This window comes from Vulpes lagopus, chromosome 23 (genome assembly GCF_018345385.1).
Source record: "Vulpes lagopus strain Blue_001 chromosome 23, ASM1834538v1, whole genome shotgun sequence".
In the NCBI taxonomy this organism is placed as follows: Eukaryota; Metazoa; Chordata; class Mammalia; order Carnivora; family Canidae; genus Vulpes; species Vulpes lagopus.
Window position 1 is genome coordinate 53,754,666 of NC_054846.1, and position 12,246 is coordinate 53,766,911.

General features: G+C 42.5%; 1 protein-coding gene across 1 annotated transcript; it reads left to right on the plus strand.

Annotated features, from left to right (window-relative positions):
- Positions 1 to 7,089: 7,089 nt before the first annotated feature.
- Positions 7,090 to 11,993, plus strand: CDKN2C (cyclin dependent kinase inhibitor 2C). Its single transcript, XM_041739228.1, has 3 exons — positions 7,090 to 7,226; positions 7,678 to 7,817; positions 11,245 to 11,993. Exons 2-3 carry the CDS (start codon positions 7,689 to 7,691, stop codon positions 11,620 to 11,622), a joined length of 507 nt encoding a protein of 168 aa, XP_041595162.1. The 5' UTR covers positions 7,090 to 7,226; positions 7,678 to 7,688; the 3' UTR covers positions 11,623 to 11,993.
- Positions 11,994 to 12,246: the final 253 nt, after the last annotated feature.

The window sequence follows — 12,246 nt, forward strand, 5'->3', positions numbered from 1 at the left end:
CGACCCAAACCTGCTTACACACTGTCACGCCCCGGCCCAAGCCCCCTGACGCGCGCGCCCCCAGACTCGGTAACGCAGAGGTAACCAGCCTCCCAAGATGGACGCGGGGGGGCGTGGAAGCTGCGAAAAGTGAGACTGTCGACCCCAAGAAGAAGATGAGCACTTTTTTTTTTTGTTAGTTATAAGAAATAAAGACTTTTCTATTCCTGCAGCATAACAATCATTTTTTAGACCTAAGGCAGCATCTTGCAAATGGGGAAAACTTGAATCCAGCTTTGAATATAACCAATTGAAAATACTTCTGTAAGGGAAGAAATTATATTAAGATGCCAATTACTAAAAGTTTCAATTTATGGTCAGAGGTTGACAGGCCTTGAGACAAGAATAGTCAAAGACAAAAAATAAAAATAAAAAAAATAGTCAAAGACTGTAATGAAGCATGACAGTTTGTAACAGTCATCCTCACTGGAGGAAAAGTGGCAGTGGATATATTTAACTTTGGGGAAGACACCATCTCTGGACTGTAACAGAGTTTTGATGTGCTTTGGGAGGTGCATTAACCCCTGGAAGTGTGAAGTAAGATTGTGATTTTGTGCTGTAAAGTAGATGCTAGTAAATCGCCATATACAATAAGGCCTAGATCATTGTGTTCCCTGAAGACAAGAGCGCTATGATGTTCTAAAGATCCAGGTTCATCCTGTGTTTTCTTAAATGAAAATAGACTGGCCTACAACTCTCACTCAATAATCTGTATTTAGACCAGAATTAGCTAGATAAGGAATAGAACCCTCCATAATCACATGAATCGAAATGTCTATTTTAATTGCCATCTCATGGGAAGTGATTCCAAAATAGAGCACAAATGTGAATCACGAGGTAAAACACATTTTACCAGCAATTTAAGGTGTGGTGATTCAGTTTCCCCATTCACATATGTCATTCTCAGCACAAGCTGGGTGAATGATAGTCCCTAGTTACATGGCCAGGATTAATGCAGCCCTGAAAAGTTGAGGGTCTTCTCTGTGATTATGTGTGTGTGCCACAGAACCAGTTCAAATGGAATACTGGTCCCTTTCTCCCTCCCTCCTCACCATCTGGAAATTAAGACAATGTGATAATGTAGAAAGATGGAAAGAATACACATTCAGGTACACAGGTCCCAGTACTGCTTTTCCAACTAATTAGCTGGGGGAACTTGCATGGGTCAGGTAGTATCTCTGATTTCATCTTCTGAAATGGCTGTTTCAGGTGATGAGAAAATAATTATGAAAATGCTTGGAAAATAAAATATTTTTACAAAATGAACATAGAAATTTCATAGCATTACAAGGCTTCAGTTCTAATTCTGCCCCTGAGTCTCATTTTCTTTATCTCCAAGATGGGGCTTATAAAACTCATCTCATAGAGTAATGTGAACATCATGATTAAAATACTTGTGAAAACTCTTCAGAAACCTTAAAGCTCTCCAAAAATATTAGTTGCTACTACTCTGTGTACCAATTCCTAAAGGCTTTTCTCAAGGCCACTGCTTTCATAAAACAAGCAAAGGATTCTTCTCCCTTCTAATCACTGCTTTTACTGTCTTTACAACACAGTTTAATGTTCCGGGGAATTCTGTAAGGTTTTTTTCCCTAATAGTTTCATCTAGTCATGTTTTAATCTCTTCCCAAGGGTTAAAAACTCCTTGAGATTATAAGCCATTTCATTCAGTGTGTTTTTATATTCACTATGGTTCATATATAGCAAAGTATTAGGTATATAATAACAACCAATACTTTTGAATTTATTAATTTTTGGATGTCTAGTAGATACAGGTATTTTACTCATCTTATTTCATTCTTACAACTATTGTAGAGAATAAAAAACTGCTCTGAGAAGTTAAGAATTTGCCCAAAGTCATGCTACAAAGTGGACAGACCTAGTATTTAAGGCTAGGTCAAAACTAGTGCTCTTTCCACTTACCCTGCTGCATTTCTGCAATTCACCCTCCATGTTTCAAAGTTTGTACATTTACTGAAGAGACTGATTCTTCCCCATGACCTAACTATCCATGGTTAGGTACCCAACATCCAGAGTGATTGTCCACTGCGGAGAACAAACTGAAAGAAAAATAAATATTGAATTTAAAAAGTTCAGTTTTCATTTCCCCAGAATTCTCTTCTTACAAACAACTTCAGTGTTACAAACTGAGAGAATAAAAATGTATAGATTCTCTGTACATAGGCATGAGCAAAGGAAAATAATTTAAATAAATTCCTGCATTAACTCACAGAGCAGCCTAATTCAAAGATAGGTTTTTTCCTAGAATCTCCATGTTCTTTGACCTTACCATTACTGTTTGGAAAAGAACTTTTTCATCTTTCTCTCAAATATATGTGATAAAGTTATTTTGCTGAATTTTCATTTGACTAATTTTAGATTTATATTTATTTACCTTTTATCCAGTTTCCTCTAATGTTACCATCTTACATAACAATGGTACAGCTATCAAAACTAAAATTAACATTGGTTTTATACTATTAATCAAATTCTAGAGACTCTATTTGCATTTTTAAATTTTATTAATTTTAGAGAGGGGGGAGGGGGGAACCAGGCAAAGGGAGAAGAGAACCTCAAGCAGACTCCACATTGAGCATGGAGACCAACAACGGGCACCATTCCAGAACCCTGAGGTCATGACCTGAGCCAAAACCAAGAGTCAGATGTTTAACGGACTGCACCATCCAGGCACCCTGACTCTAATTACATTTTTACATCAATGTCTTTTTTCTGTTTCAGGGTCCAATCCAGAATACCTCATTATGTATAGTCATCATGTTTGCTTAGCCTCTTCTAATCTGTGACAGTTCCTTGATCTTCACTTTTGAAGAGTAGTGGTCAGGAACTTTATAGAACATCCCTCAATTTGGGTTGGTCTAAAATTTTGTCATAATTATCCTGTTTATGGATTTGGGAGGAATCATACCACAGAAGTGATGTGCCCTCATCACATATTACCAGGGCACATGATATCAACATAACTTATGGTAGTATCAACCTTAATCCTTTGGTTAAGTTAATCAAGCTTTTTATTTATTTTTTATTTTTAAAGCTTTTTAACAATATTACTCACTTCTAATATAATTCATGAGAAGAGTAATGCTACTACACTTGAATAATCAAAAATATATTTCATGTAATGATTTAATTTCTTTAGGAGTCTAGTGTCTGATCATGGACTCTTAACTAATGGGAAAGGCATAAGATTTGGGGCCCCAAGATCTGAGTCCAAATCCTAAATCCAGTACTTATTGGCTTTAAGACACAATCTCTACAAGCCTCAATTACTTCACCTAAAAAATGGGGATAATTACCACATTTAGCTCAGAGTTGTTGTGAGATTAAATAATGTGTGCTTCATGTGTTAAAACCATGAAACAATATACAAATATCTATTGTTTCTATTATGTTTAAGCTTTTGAGTTGCTTACTGAGCATTTATTTACTTAATTACAAAATGACTTACATAAAAAAGCCTACTGAAACTCAGAAATAAAATGCCAGAGTCACAATTATGAAATGATAGGAAGGTCCTTGAGGGTAGTAGTCTGTTTTCCACCTCTGTGGGATCTATAAACACAACAAAAAGGAAGACTTTTATACTAGCAAGGAAATTATAGATACCACATATACATTTCCATAAGTTAATCATTCAGAAACTGCATAAGTGAGTCAATGAAGAAAAGCACAAAATAACCTGATAAATTACATTTCTATAAGCACTTTAAAATGAGTATGAACTGCTGGGGAGAAATTTTCTATGGCCATATTTAATATGAAGCCTCTTTTCTGATGTTTGAAAGACAGGTCATTATTATACTAAAAGAGAAACCACTACTTTCAATATAATATAATAGATGCCTAACTGTGGATCTTTCTTATACCATATTAGAATGTAAAATTAGTAAAGGCAGAGATACTCACCTTTGAATATACTTCAGTGAACTATCAATAAATACTAGATTTTCATTGGAAGTACTGTATAGTGATTGCTTATGCTCTCTGAACTAAGACTGGAACCTCTGTGCTGCCAGTTGTGCTTTATACAACAAGCAGATTAAGCATATGCTTTAGGTGGTATAGGGCACCAGCAAAGCCAGAATAAAAAACCAAAAAGACTTCCTAAAAATTTTTAAATTTAATATTTCAGCAAAAGCACTGAAGTAGTCATCACGGAGAAAAATCAGAAATTTTTTGGACTTCTTTACTTACTCTTACTTTTTGTCTTTGTTTTTATTTACATATTAGGTGAGGTGATGGGACATCAAACTCTTTTCAGTGTTTAGGACCTCCAAAAATCTTAATCCAGCTCTATGTGCGTCTTAAAGTACCACAAAATTTAATCACTCAGTTATTCAGCAAAAGAGTACTTCACAAAAATTATAACACATGTGTATTTATACATAATGAGTATAATTTAAGATTCTTCCTCATTACAATATCTTCTCTCAGCAAACAGACACACACACACACACACACACACACACAAAATAAATGCCACAAAGCAACTCTTTATAAGTTTGAAATGTCTAAATACATGTAAGAAATAAAAGGAGTTAATTTCTGGTGTTGTAGCTCATACTTGATTCACAATTCAAGTTTAGTTACCTAAGAAAAGAGCTCTAGTTATTTTTTTCCTCAACAATTCTGTTAAAGAAAACACTGGCAGATTCCTCCCAGTTTCAACTCTCCCTCTACCTATTAGCCAATCTGTTGCTAGTTGACTATCCAGATGTTTCTGGTGTTTTGTTGCTAATACTCCCATTATACTTTAAGGGGCTGGTTACAGACGTCTCTGGAGGATATGCTTACTAGAGGCCCGCTCTAATTAGACCACTTGTCATTTTTTGCTTGGTTTCATTTTGACCACTGGGTGCATCCATCATGTAACCGTGCTGGATATTGTTAAGAGCCAAAAATATAGAAACCTTTAACTAATCTTACGTAGCTAAAAGAGGAGGTTAAGAATGCAGACAACTGGTGTCTTCAAGGACTGACATAAACTGTAGGGGAAGAGACTCTACTCCTTTACATTCAGACGCCTTCCCCTTCCCTCAAAACACCAGCCCCCGTCTGAGTAGAAAAAGAGAGAACTTTGGCAAGAAAGAAATGGCCTTGTTATAAAAGCTTCCCAAGAGTCATTGTAAATTTAGCTTTAGAGTTCATTACTTTTCTTCCTTTCCCCGAAGAAATTGAATAGTTGAGTTTCTCGCCCTTGGAACATTAAGACTTCAGAGTTCGTCATGATTTCTTCCCTATACTAAGCCTTCAGTGTCCGTAAAAACCAGTGTATTAAAGACCTTTGCTTTTTCTGAGCACGGTCCCCGCTGTCAGCCCGGGCGTCCTCCGCCCCCGCGGCCGCCTCTGCCCACCGCGGCCCCGGGCGTTCATCTGGCAGGTGCGAGGCCGAGGCCCGGGAGTCGAGGCAGGGCGCGCCCCAGAGGAGGCGGCGGCAGCCGTAGGCCCGGCCGCCCGGACTCCGAGAGCCTGGCGGGGGAGCGCGGAGGCGAGCCGGCCGGCCCGCCAGGCCCGGGGAAAACTTGGTTCGCGCCAGCTCGCTCCCCGCCTCCCAGCAACCCGCCGAGCCTCGGAGGCCCTGCGGCTCCCCGCAGCCCGCGTCCTAAACCAGCTCCCTCTCCCCGCCCGCCCCCGCCGGGCTCCGGGAGTCCAAGGTCTCGAGTCGCCGACTGCATCCCGCCAGCCGGCCTCAGGAAGGCCAAGCCCGGCTCGGCGGGGCAGAACGCCGCTCCAGCGGGGCAGGCGGGGGGGAACGGGGCGGGGAGCGGGGCGGGGGGAGCGGGGAGCGGAGCGCGGGAGCGGGGAGCGGGGCGGGGAGCTCCAGGGCGGGAGGAAGGGCACGGGCGGGCGGCGGGGAGCGGGGCAGCCGGGGGAAGGGCGCGGGCGCGGGCGCGGGCGCGGGCGCGGGCGGGGGCGGGCGGGGCCAGCGGGCCGCGAGCGCGAGCGCCTCCCGGGCAGGGGGCGGGGCGTGGGCGGTGCCCGGCCTTCCCGCTCCCGCGGCGCTGCAACTCGGCCGAGCCTCCTTAAAACTCTGCCGTTAAAATGGGGGCGGGTTTTTCAACTCAAAAAGCGCTCAATTTTTTTCTTTTCAAAAAAAGCTGATGAGGTCGGAAAAAAGAGAGAAGAAACCGGCACCGTCTCCGCAGCGGCAACAGAAGCAGCAATTGTTTGAGCGAAAAAAGAAGCCAAGGCGGGTGGGAAGGAAAAGAGCTGAAAAGAGGACAACGCGCAAGTTGTCTGCAGGGGTGAAGAGAGCGGGGCCCGGCGATCTGGGGGACCAGCTACAAAAGAAACTGTCAGCGGGAGCGCTGCGGCTGCGGAGGGAGCGACGGTGCCCGGCTCGGCCGCGGGCACAGTTCGCTGGCGGCCGCGCCCCGTCGGCGGCACGGGCCGGGGGCACGGGCCGGGGGCACAGGCCGTGGGCGGCCGGAGGGCGGCGGGGCGGCGGCGGGGCCGGAGCCGCGGGGCTGTCGCCGACGGGCCGGCAGGACCCGCTGCTCTCGGGCGTTGCGGCGGCCCCCGGTCCCCGGACCTTGGCCTGCGCTTCCCCGGCCGCTCCCGACCTCCGGAGGCCCCCCGAAACCCGCGAAAGGAAGGAAGAGCCGGCGGCGGCGGTTCGAGGAGAGGCTGCGGTGGGAAGCCTGGACCGGCTCGGTCGTAGGCGGGAAGCCAGCGGCGCGCCGCCCCAGCAGCCCGTGCCGCGTAGACGGGGCCCGCACGGCCGCCCCGCGCCCCCTTCCTCGCGCCGCCGGGGGTCCCGGGACCCGCGGGGGCCGGCATGAGCGACCTGCCCGGGGCCCGCCGCGCGCCCGGCCGTCCTCGGAGGCGCGCTCGCAGCCCGGCGCCCGCGGCCCGGGAGGCTCGGCGGGGCTGCGGCGGCGCGGCAGGCGGGCCGCGGAGCCCTCCCGCGCGGCGTTAGCCGGCGGGGCCGCCCGGAGCGAGTCGGGGCTCCCCGGAGCAGCCGAGGCCACACAGGAGCGTTGGGACCCAGAGCTTGAGGGCCACGAACTGCCAGCGGCGTCTGCCTCCGCGCCGACCTCCCCGCCGGGGGCGCCCTCCCCGCCGCGGGCGCAGCACGACCCTTCGGCACACGGATGGAGACCGGGCCCTGCGAGGACCTGCCCCCGCGGTTCTGGCTCGCGCGGCTCCAGCCACCGCCGTGAGCACGGGTGGGTTAATGCCTCCTCTCCCCCGAACCCCTCCTGCCGCGGCGCTCTACGCCCTGGTCTAGCCGCGGAGGTCCCCGCACGCAGGGCTCGCGGAGACCTGTATGTAGATACGTGACAGCTCTGCCTGCATTTTACGTCCAGAGCAATTTGCCGGGAATGTATAGACGTCTGTGTGTCTTTCTGTTGAGTCACCAGTATTCTTCACAGGGGTTAAGCTAAAGAGCGAGGAGCGGAGCCCCTCTCCAATGGCTCAGTTTTGCTGAATAATCACGTGTGAACCGAGGGGCGGGCTTTTGGCAGGCAGATCTTACTAGTATTTACTACCAAGCTCTACTCCAGATTAACCATCCCAGTCCTTCTGTCAGTCTCCGATGCCATCATGCAGCCTGGTTAGGAGCAAAAGGAAAGGGGAAAAAGAAAAACAACTAATTCATCTTTTCCCGATCGTCAGGACCCTAAAGAATGGCCGAGCCTTGGGGGAACGAGTTGGCGTCTGCAGCTGCCAGGGGGGACCTAGAGCAACTTACTAGTTTGTTGCAAAATAATGTAAACGTCAATGCACAAAATGGATTTGGAAGGACTGCGCTGCAGGTTGGTATCCAGAGAGGTGGGGAAAACAGGTCAACAATGTTGCCTGCGTGACCCGGGTTTCTGGAATAACGGCTTTTAAGCTTTCAGGGGTACAGAATTTCACTGTTTTTTAAGCCTACTTGGTTGCCATATTTTATATCTTTAAGTGGATCCAAGTCCCCAAAAATGACGTACTTTGAACAAACTCGTCAAATTCAATGACATCCTCGATATCAGATGGGTTCCAGGTTTGGTCTTAATTTTTGGAATGTTTTTGTGACGGTGGGGATTTAAAAGTAGTCGAAGCAGCGCCGAGGTGTGTGTGTGTGTGTGTGTCTGTGTGTCTGTCTGTGTGTGTGTGTGTGTGTGTTTTAAGACAGCTCTGTAAACATATTATTATAGTTATTATTTGAAGTAAATACTCTGCTATTAGTGGTTTCCGTGCTTTGCTCCAATAATTGGCTTTAACGTTAATTTTCTTGACTCCTGGCGAGGGTGTTTTTCCTTCAAATGCTTCAAGTTTTGACAAACGACCTTTCCTCGTTTGGAATGGGTGGCCTGGGCACGGGGACAGGATGTACATTTCACAGTTAATGCAATACCATCCACCCGTTCGGGATTGAGGAGGAATAAAAAGTTGAATTTTCTAATCAGAGCTCAGTTTGTAGTATTTTTGTCTCTGCGGTCATGCAGTGGTATGTTCTAATTTTCAGTAATTAGATTTACAAGCAAGAAATGAAACATGTCCAGCTGCCAAGTATTGTACCTGATAATTTTTTTCCTCTGAATGTTAATTATCATGTAACTTAGTTGAAAGGCTTAGAAACAGAAAAATGGCAAAGTAGTCTCAAATAGTTGCTTTATCAAAGTTCTAATAGTGTTCTTATAAACCGTTCTTATTCGGAAATGCAACACTTGAAGCTGTTTTTGAAAATTCATTGGGGAGAAGGTTTTAGAATGCTTTGTTTTACTTACAAGAATTAGACTTAAAAGTAGCAGGAGATACACTATTAACAGACGAAGTTCAGTCTGTACATTTTTAAATCAGAACATACCGGCCTTGCAAAAATTTCAGTATTAAGGAAATTTATGCATAAATACTAAATTATTTAATCTTGTTATTTCACGTAGATTCTATGGGATAAGGAATTTTTTTCTTTGTCCACCTAGTAGTTTTTAATAGCTTTGATGATGATAACAATGCTACAAATTTGATATATTGAAAAGTTTCCTATTGAAAATCCAAAGATTATATAAATTTGACTAAGAATGAGCAATTTAACCCATGTTCAGAATAAGATCTTACAGGACTTTTGATGAAGAGGAAGACTGACAAAAAGTTTTGATATTTTTAATACAACTTTGCAATCTTGTTTGTATTAAGCACACTTATCAATATACTAACACCCGTTTATTGTGGCTTAACCCTAATTTATATAATGAAACATACACAAACAGGCAGTCTCAAAGCTTATTTTCAGTATGTATAATCCTGACTCTGAAGTTGTGTCATAACTCAAGAAAGAACTTTCTTTCAAAACAATTTCCAGTATTACTATTATTTTCTGTGAAAGGCGAATTTTCTTCTATAATTATGTTCATTTAACCTGGTTGCAAAAGCTTTTCCCCCCTTCCTAGTGTAAGCTTTTCAATCAGGATAATGTGAAAGGCCTTAATTGCACATTTGCTCTACAAAGGTGTCTGTCCCTTATTTTTCCCGGTCCAGATCTTTAAATGTGACTAAATCTTTAGAGATAGTTGTGGCAAAAATTAGATTGTGTTCGTTTTTAACTAATAAGTATATTTTATTGAAATTCTCAAAAAATAAATTATGTATCATTTTTACCATTGCTCCAAAGGCAGGGCTAGGTCAGCAGGGTTTTATCAACAGGGAAGCTTAATACCTTGGCCATCTATATAGTTTGCATTCATAAAATATTATTCATTCTAAATATATTTTATTACTTAATTTGTGATTATTTTTTAAATAAACAATTTAAAGCGACAGATCAACTTTGTAGGTATTTTTCAGTGGATTATATTTGATTTCACAAACATTTGAGTGTCTACTATGTAATCTGTTTATTATAAATTTAGGTTATTATGAATATACCTAAATATAATTGAAACCAGTTAAAATGCTGAACTATTTTCTGGGATGTTAATGAGACTACATTTTTTTTCACGACTAAATTATATGTATTATATAATCGCATGCTGCTCTACAAGACATTTTATAATTATGAGAGCCTAACAGAGACCCTATTAGGATGAAATATGTTCAAACAACAGTAGATAAGTCTTTCTCGTGTGAATTATTTGTATGTTGATAGCAAATTTTAATACCACATTCTGACTTTTAAAATGTTGGCAGTTTACAAATAGCTATTTGTAAATGCCTGATAATAACTGCAAAAGGAAATAAGATGGCATCACCAGTTGAGTATTAAATGCATTCAATCCACAAGACAAAGTTGTGAGTCTCATAATTCACATTAAATATCTTCTTTTCTCTTTGTTTGCTCACTTAAAAATCAGGAAGCTAGTTAGAACTTCAAGAAACAGTGAGTAATATAGTTGGAAAACTGTTTCATTCTTTTCAAGAATGGTTGCAATGCAATCATCTCCTGTCTAATACATGACAGGACTTAGCTTTAGATAACTTAGCTTTAGATAAATCAGTATCATAAGCAACGTAGAACACCACTGATTATTAAACACCTTAACAATCAGTAACATTTTAAAATTCGGGTGAAGGATTCTAAGCACAGAACACACCTGGTAGCCAATATGAAATAACTTGCAAAGAAAAAATATTTTTTAAAAACACTTGGAAGTTTGAGCTATATATATTTGGAGAGAACTTGTGAAAATTAATAATTTAAGAAAATATCAGGTCTAGTATTTTAATAGATCATTTTTATATTAGGTGATGGAGTCTGATGTGTGGAAACAGTTCTTTGGGGATATAAAGAAACTCACTCTCCTTATTTCTTTTTCAGTAGCTATTTAGAAAATAAATTTTATCTACATTTGATATTTCAGAATTAATAACCCAGGTTTTATGTTTTATGGGCATAAGCAATCAAACAAGAGACTTTCAAATCCCAATTCTTTTATTTTAATAATTTCATGAAATTACACAACTCCTCATGGGAGATAGGGAACTGAGTTGCTGGTGAGTTTTCTACAAGCTGTACTAGCTTATCCTCCTTTGGGCCTATTTTTAAGATAGTCCATCATAGAAGCTCAATTTTTAGAGGTTGTCTTCTACTTTCACCTACTGGTACTTTCTTTCCTGCAATTGAGCCCTTCAAACCCTACCAGGTGGGGCTTCCCCAAGCACTGCTTCTCCAAAAATAGAGTTATATAAATAGTAGAGAAGGATATTTTAAAATATTCTTGTAGGAGCACTTGAAGGATTCTCCCGTTTTCTCTTCTTTCCTAGGTTATGAAACTTGGAAATCCAGAGATTGCCAGGAGACTACTACTTAGAGGTGCTAATCCCGATTTGAAAGACCGAACTGGTTTCGCTGTCATTCACGATGCAGCCAGAGCAGGTTTCCTGGACACTTTACAGACTTTGCTGGAGTTCCAAGCTGATGTTAACATCGAGGATAATGAAGGGAACCTGCCCTTGCACTTGGCTGCCAAAGAAGGCCACCTCCCTGTGGTGGAGTTCCTCGTGAAGCACACGGCCAGCAAAGTGGGGCATCGGAATCATAAGGGGGACACCGCCTGTGACTTGGCCAGGCTCTACCGGAGGAACGAGGTCGTTAGCCTGATGGAGGGAAACCAGGCAGAGGGAGCTTCGAGTTTGCAATGAATGTGGGGAGGGCTCTCCCACACTGCCTTCTATTTTGTCATTAATTGGTTGGCTGTCCTATTTTACTATCACTTGTTAAAATCCAGTTTTGTCATATTTTAAGCAGCTAGTTAAATCTTCTCATACTGCAAAGTGGAAATCTTACTACAGGTTTATGAATATATTTAAGCAACATCTTTTTCACCTGCAAAATCTTGAGTTCTAACATGTAATTGCAAATAGCTTTGGCTTTCTCCTGAATATGTTATCTCGCCTTGACTTTTTCCTTGCTTCTCCCTTTGCCAGTCTCAAAACCCAACTTAGAGACTTTGTTTTAAAAATGATTTGTCCTGATGTTTCTTTTGCCTAATTAAAACACTTTTTAAAAAACAGGACAGTGTTTTTCTGTGATTTCCACTCTATTACTCCCACATAGGTTGCCACTTGCTAAGAAGTGTACAAAAAGATGACAATGTTTAAGTCTCGACGTTAGAGAAAGCAGATGAAGTGAAAAACTAAACAAATTCTATTGATTATTCATTCTTTCCTCATGCCTCCATCCAAAGATTTTACTTGGTGCCCTGTAATTCTGTATTACAACAAAATAAGGACATTTTTTGAAGAACTAAAATGATTTAAATGTGA

Coding starts and splice junctions, on each gene's coding strand:
- CDKN2C (XM_041739228.1), top strand. CDS start 7,689: ATGGCCGAGCCTTGGGGGAACGAGTTGGCGTCTGCAGCTGCCAGGGGG. Junction 7,818..11,244: donor TTGGAAGGACTGCGCTGCAG/GTTGGTATCCAG, acceptor CTTCTTTCCTAG/GTTATGAAACTTGGAAATCC.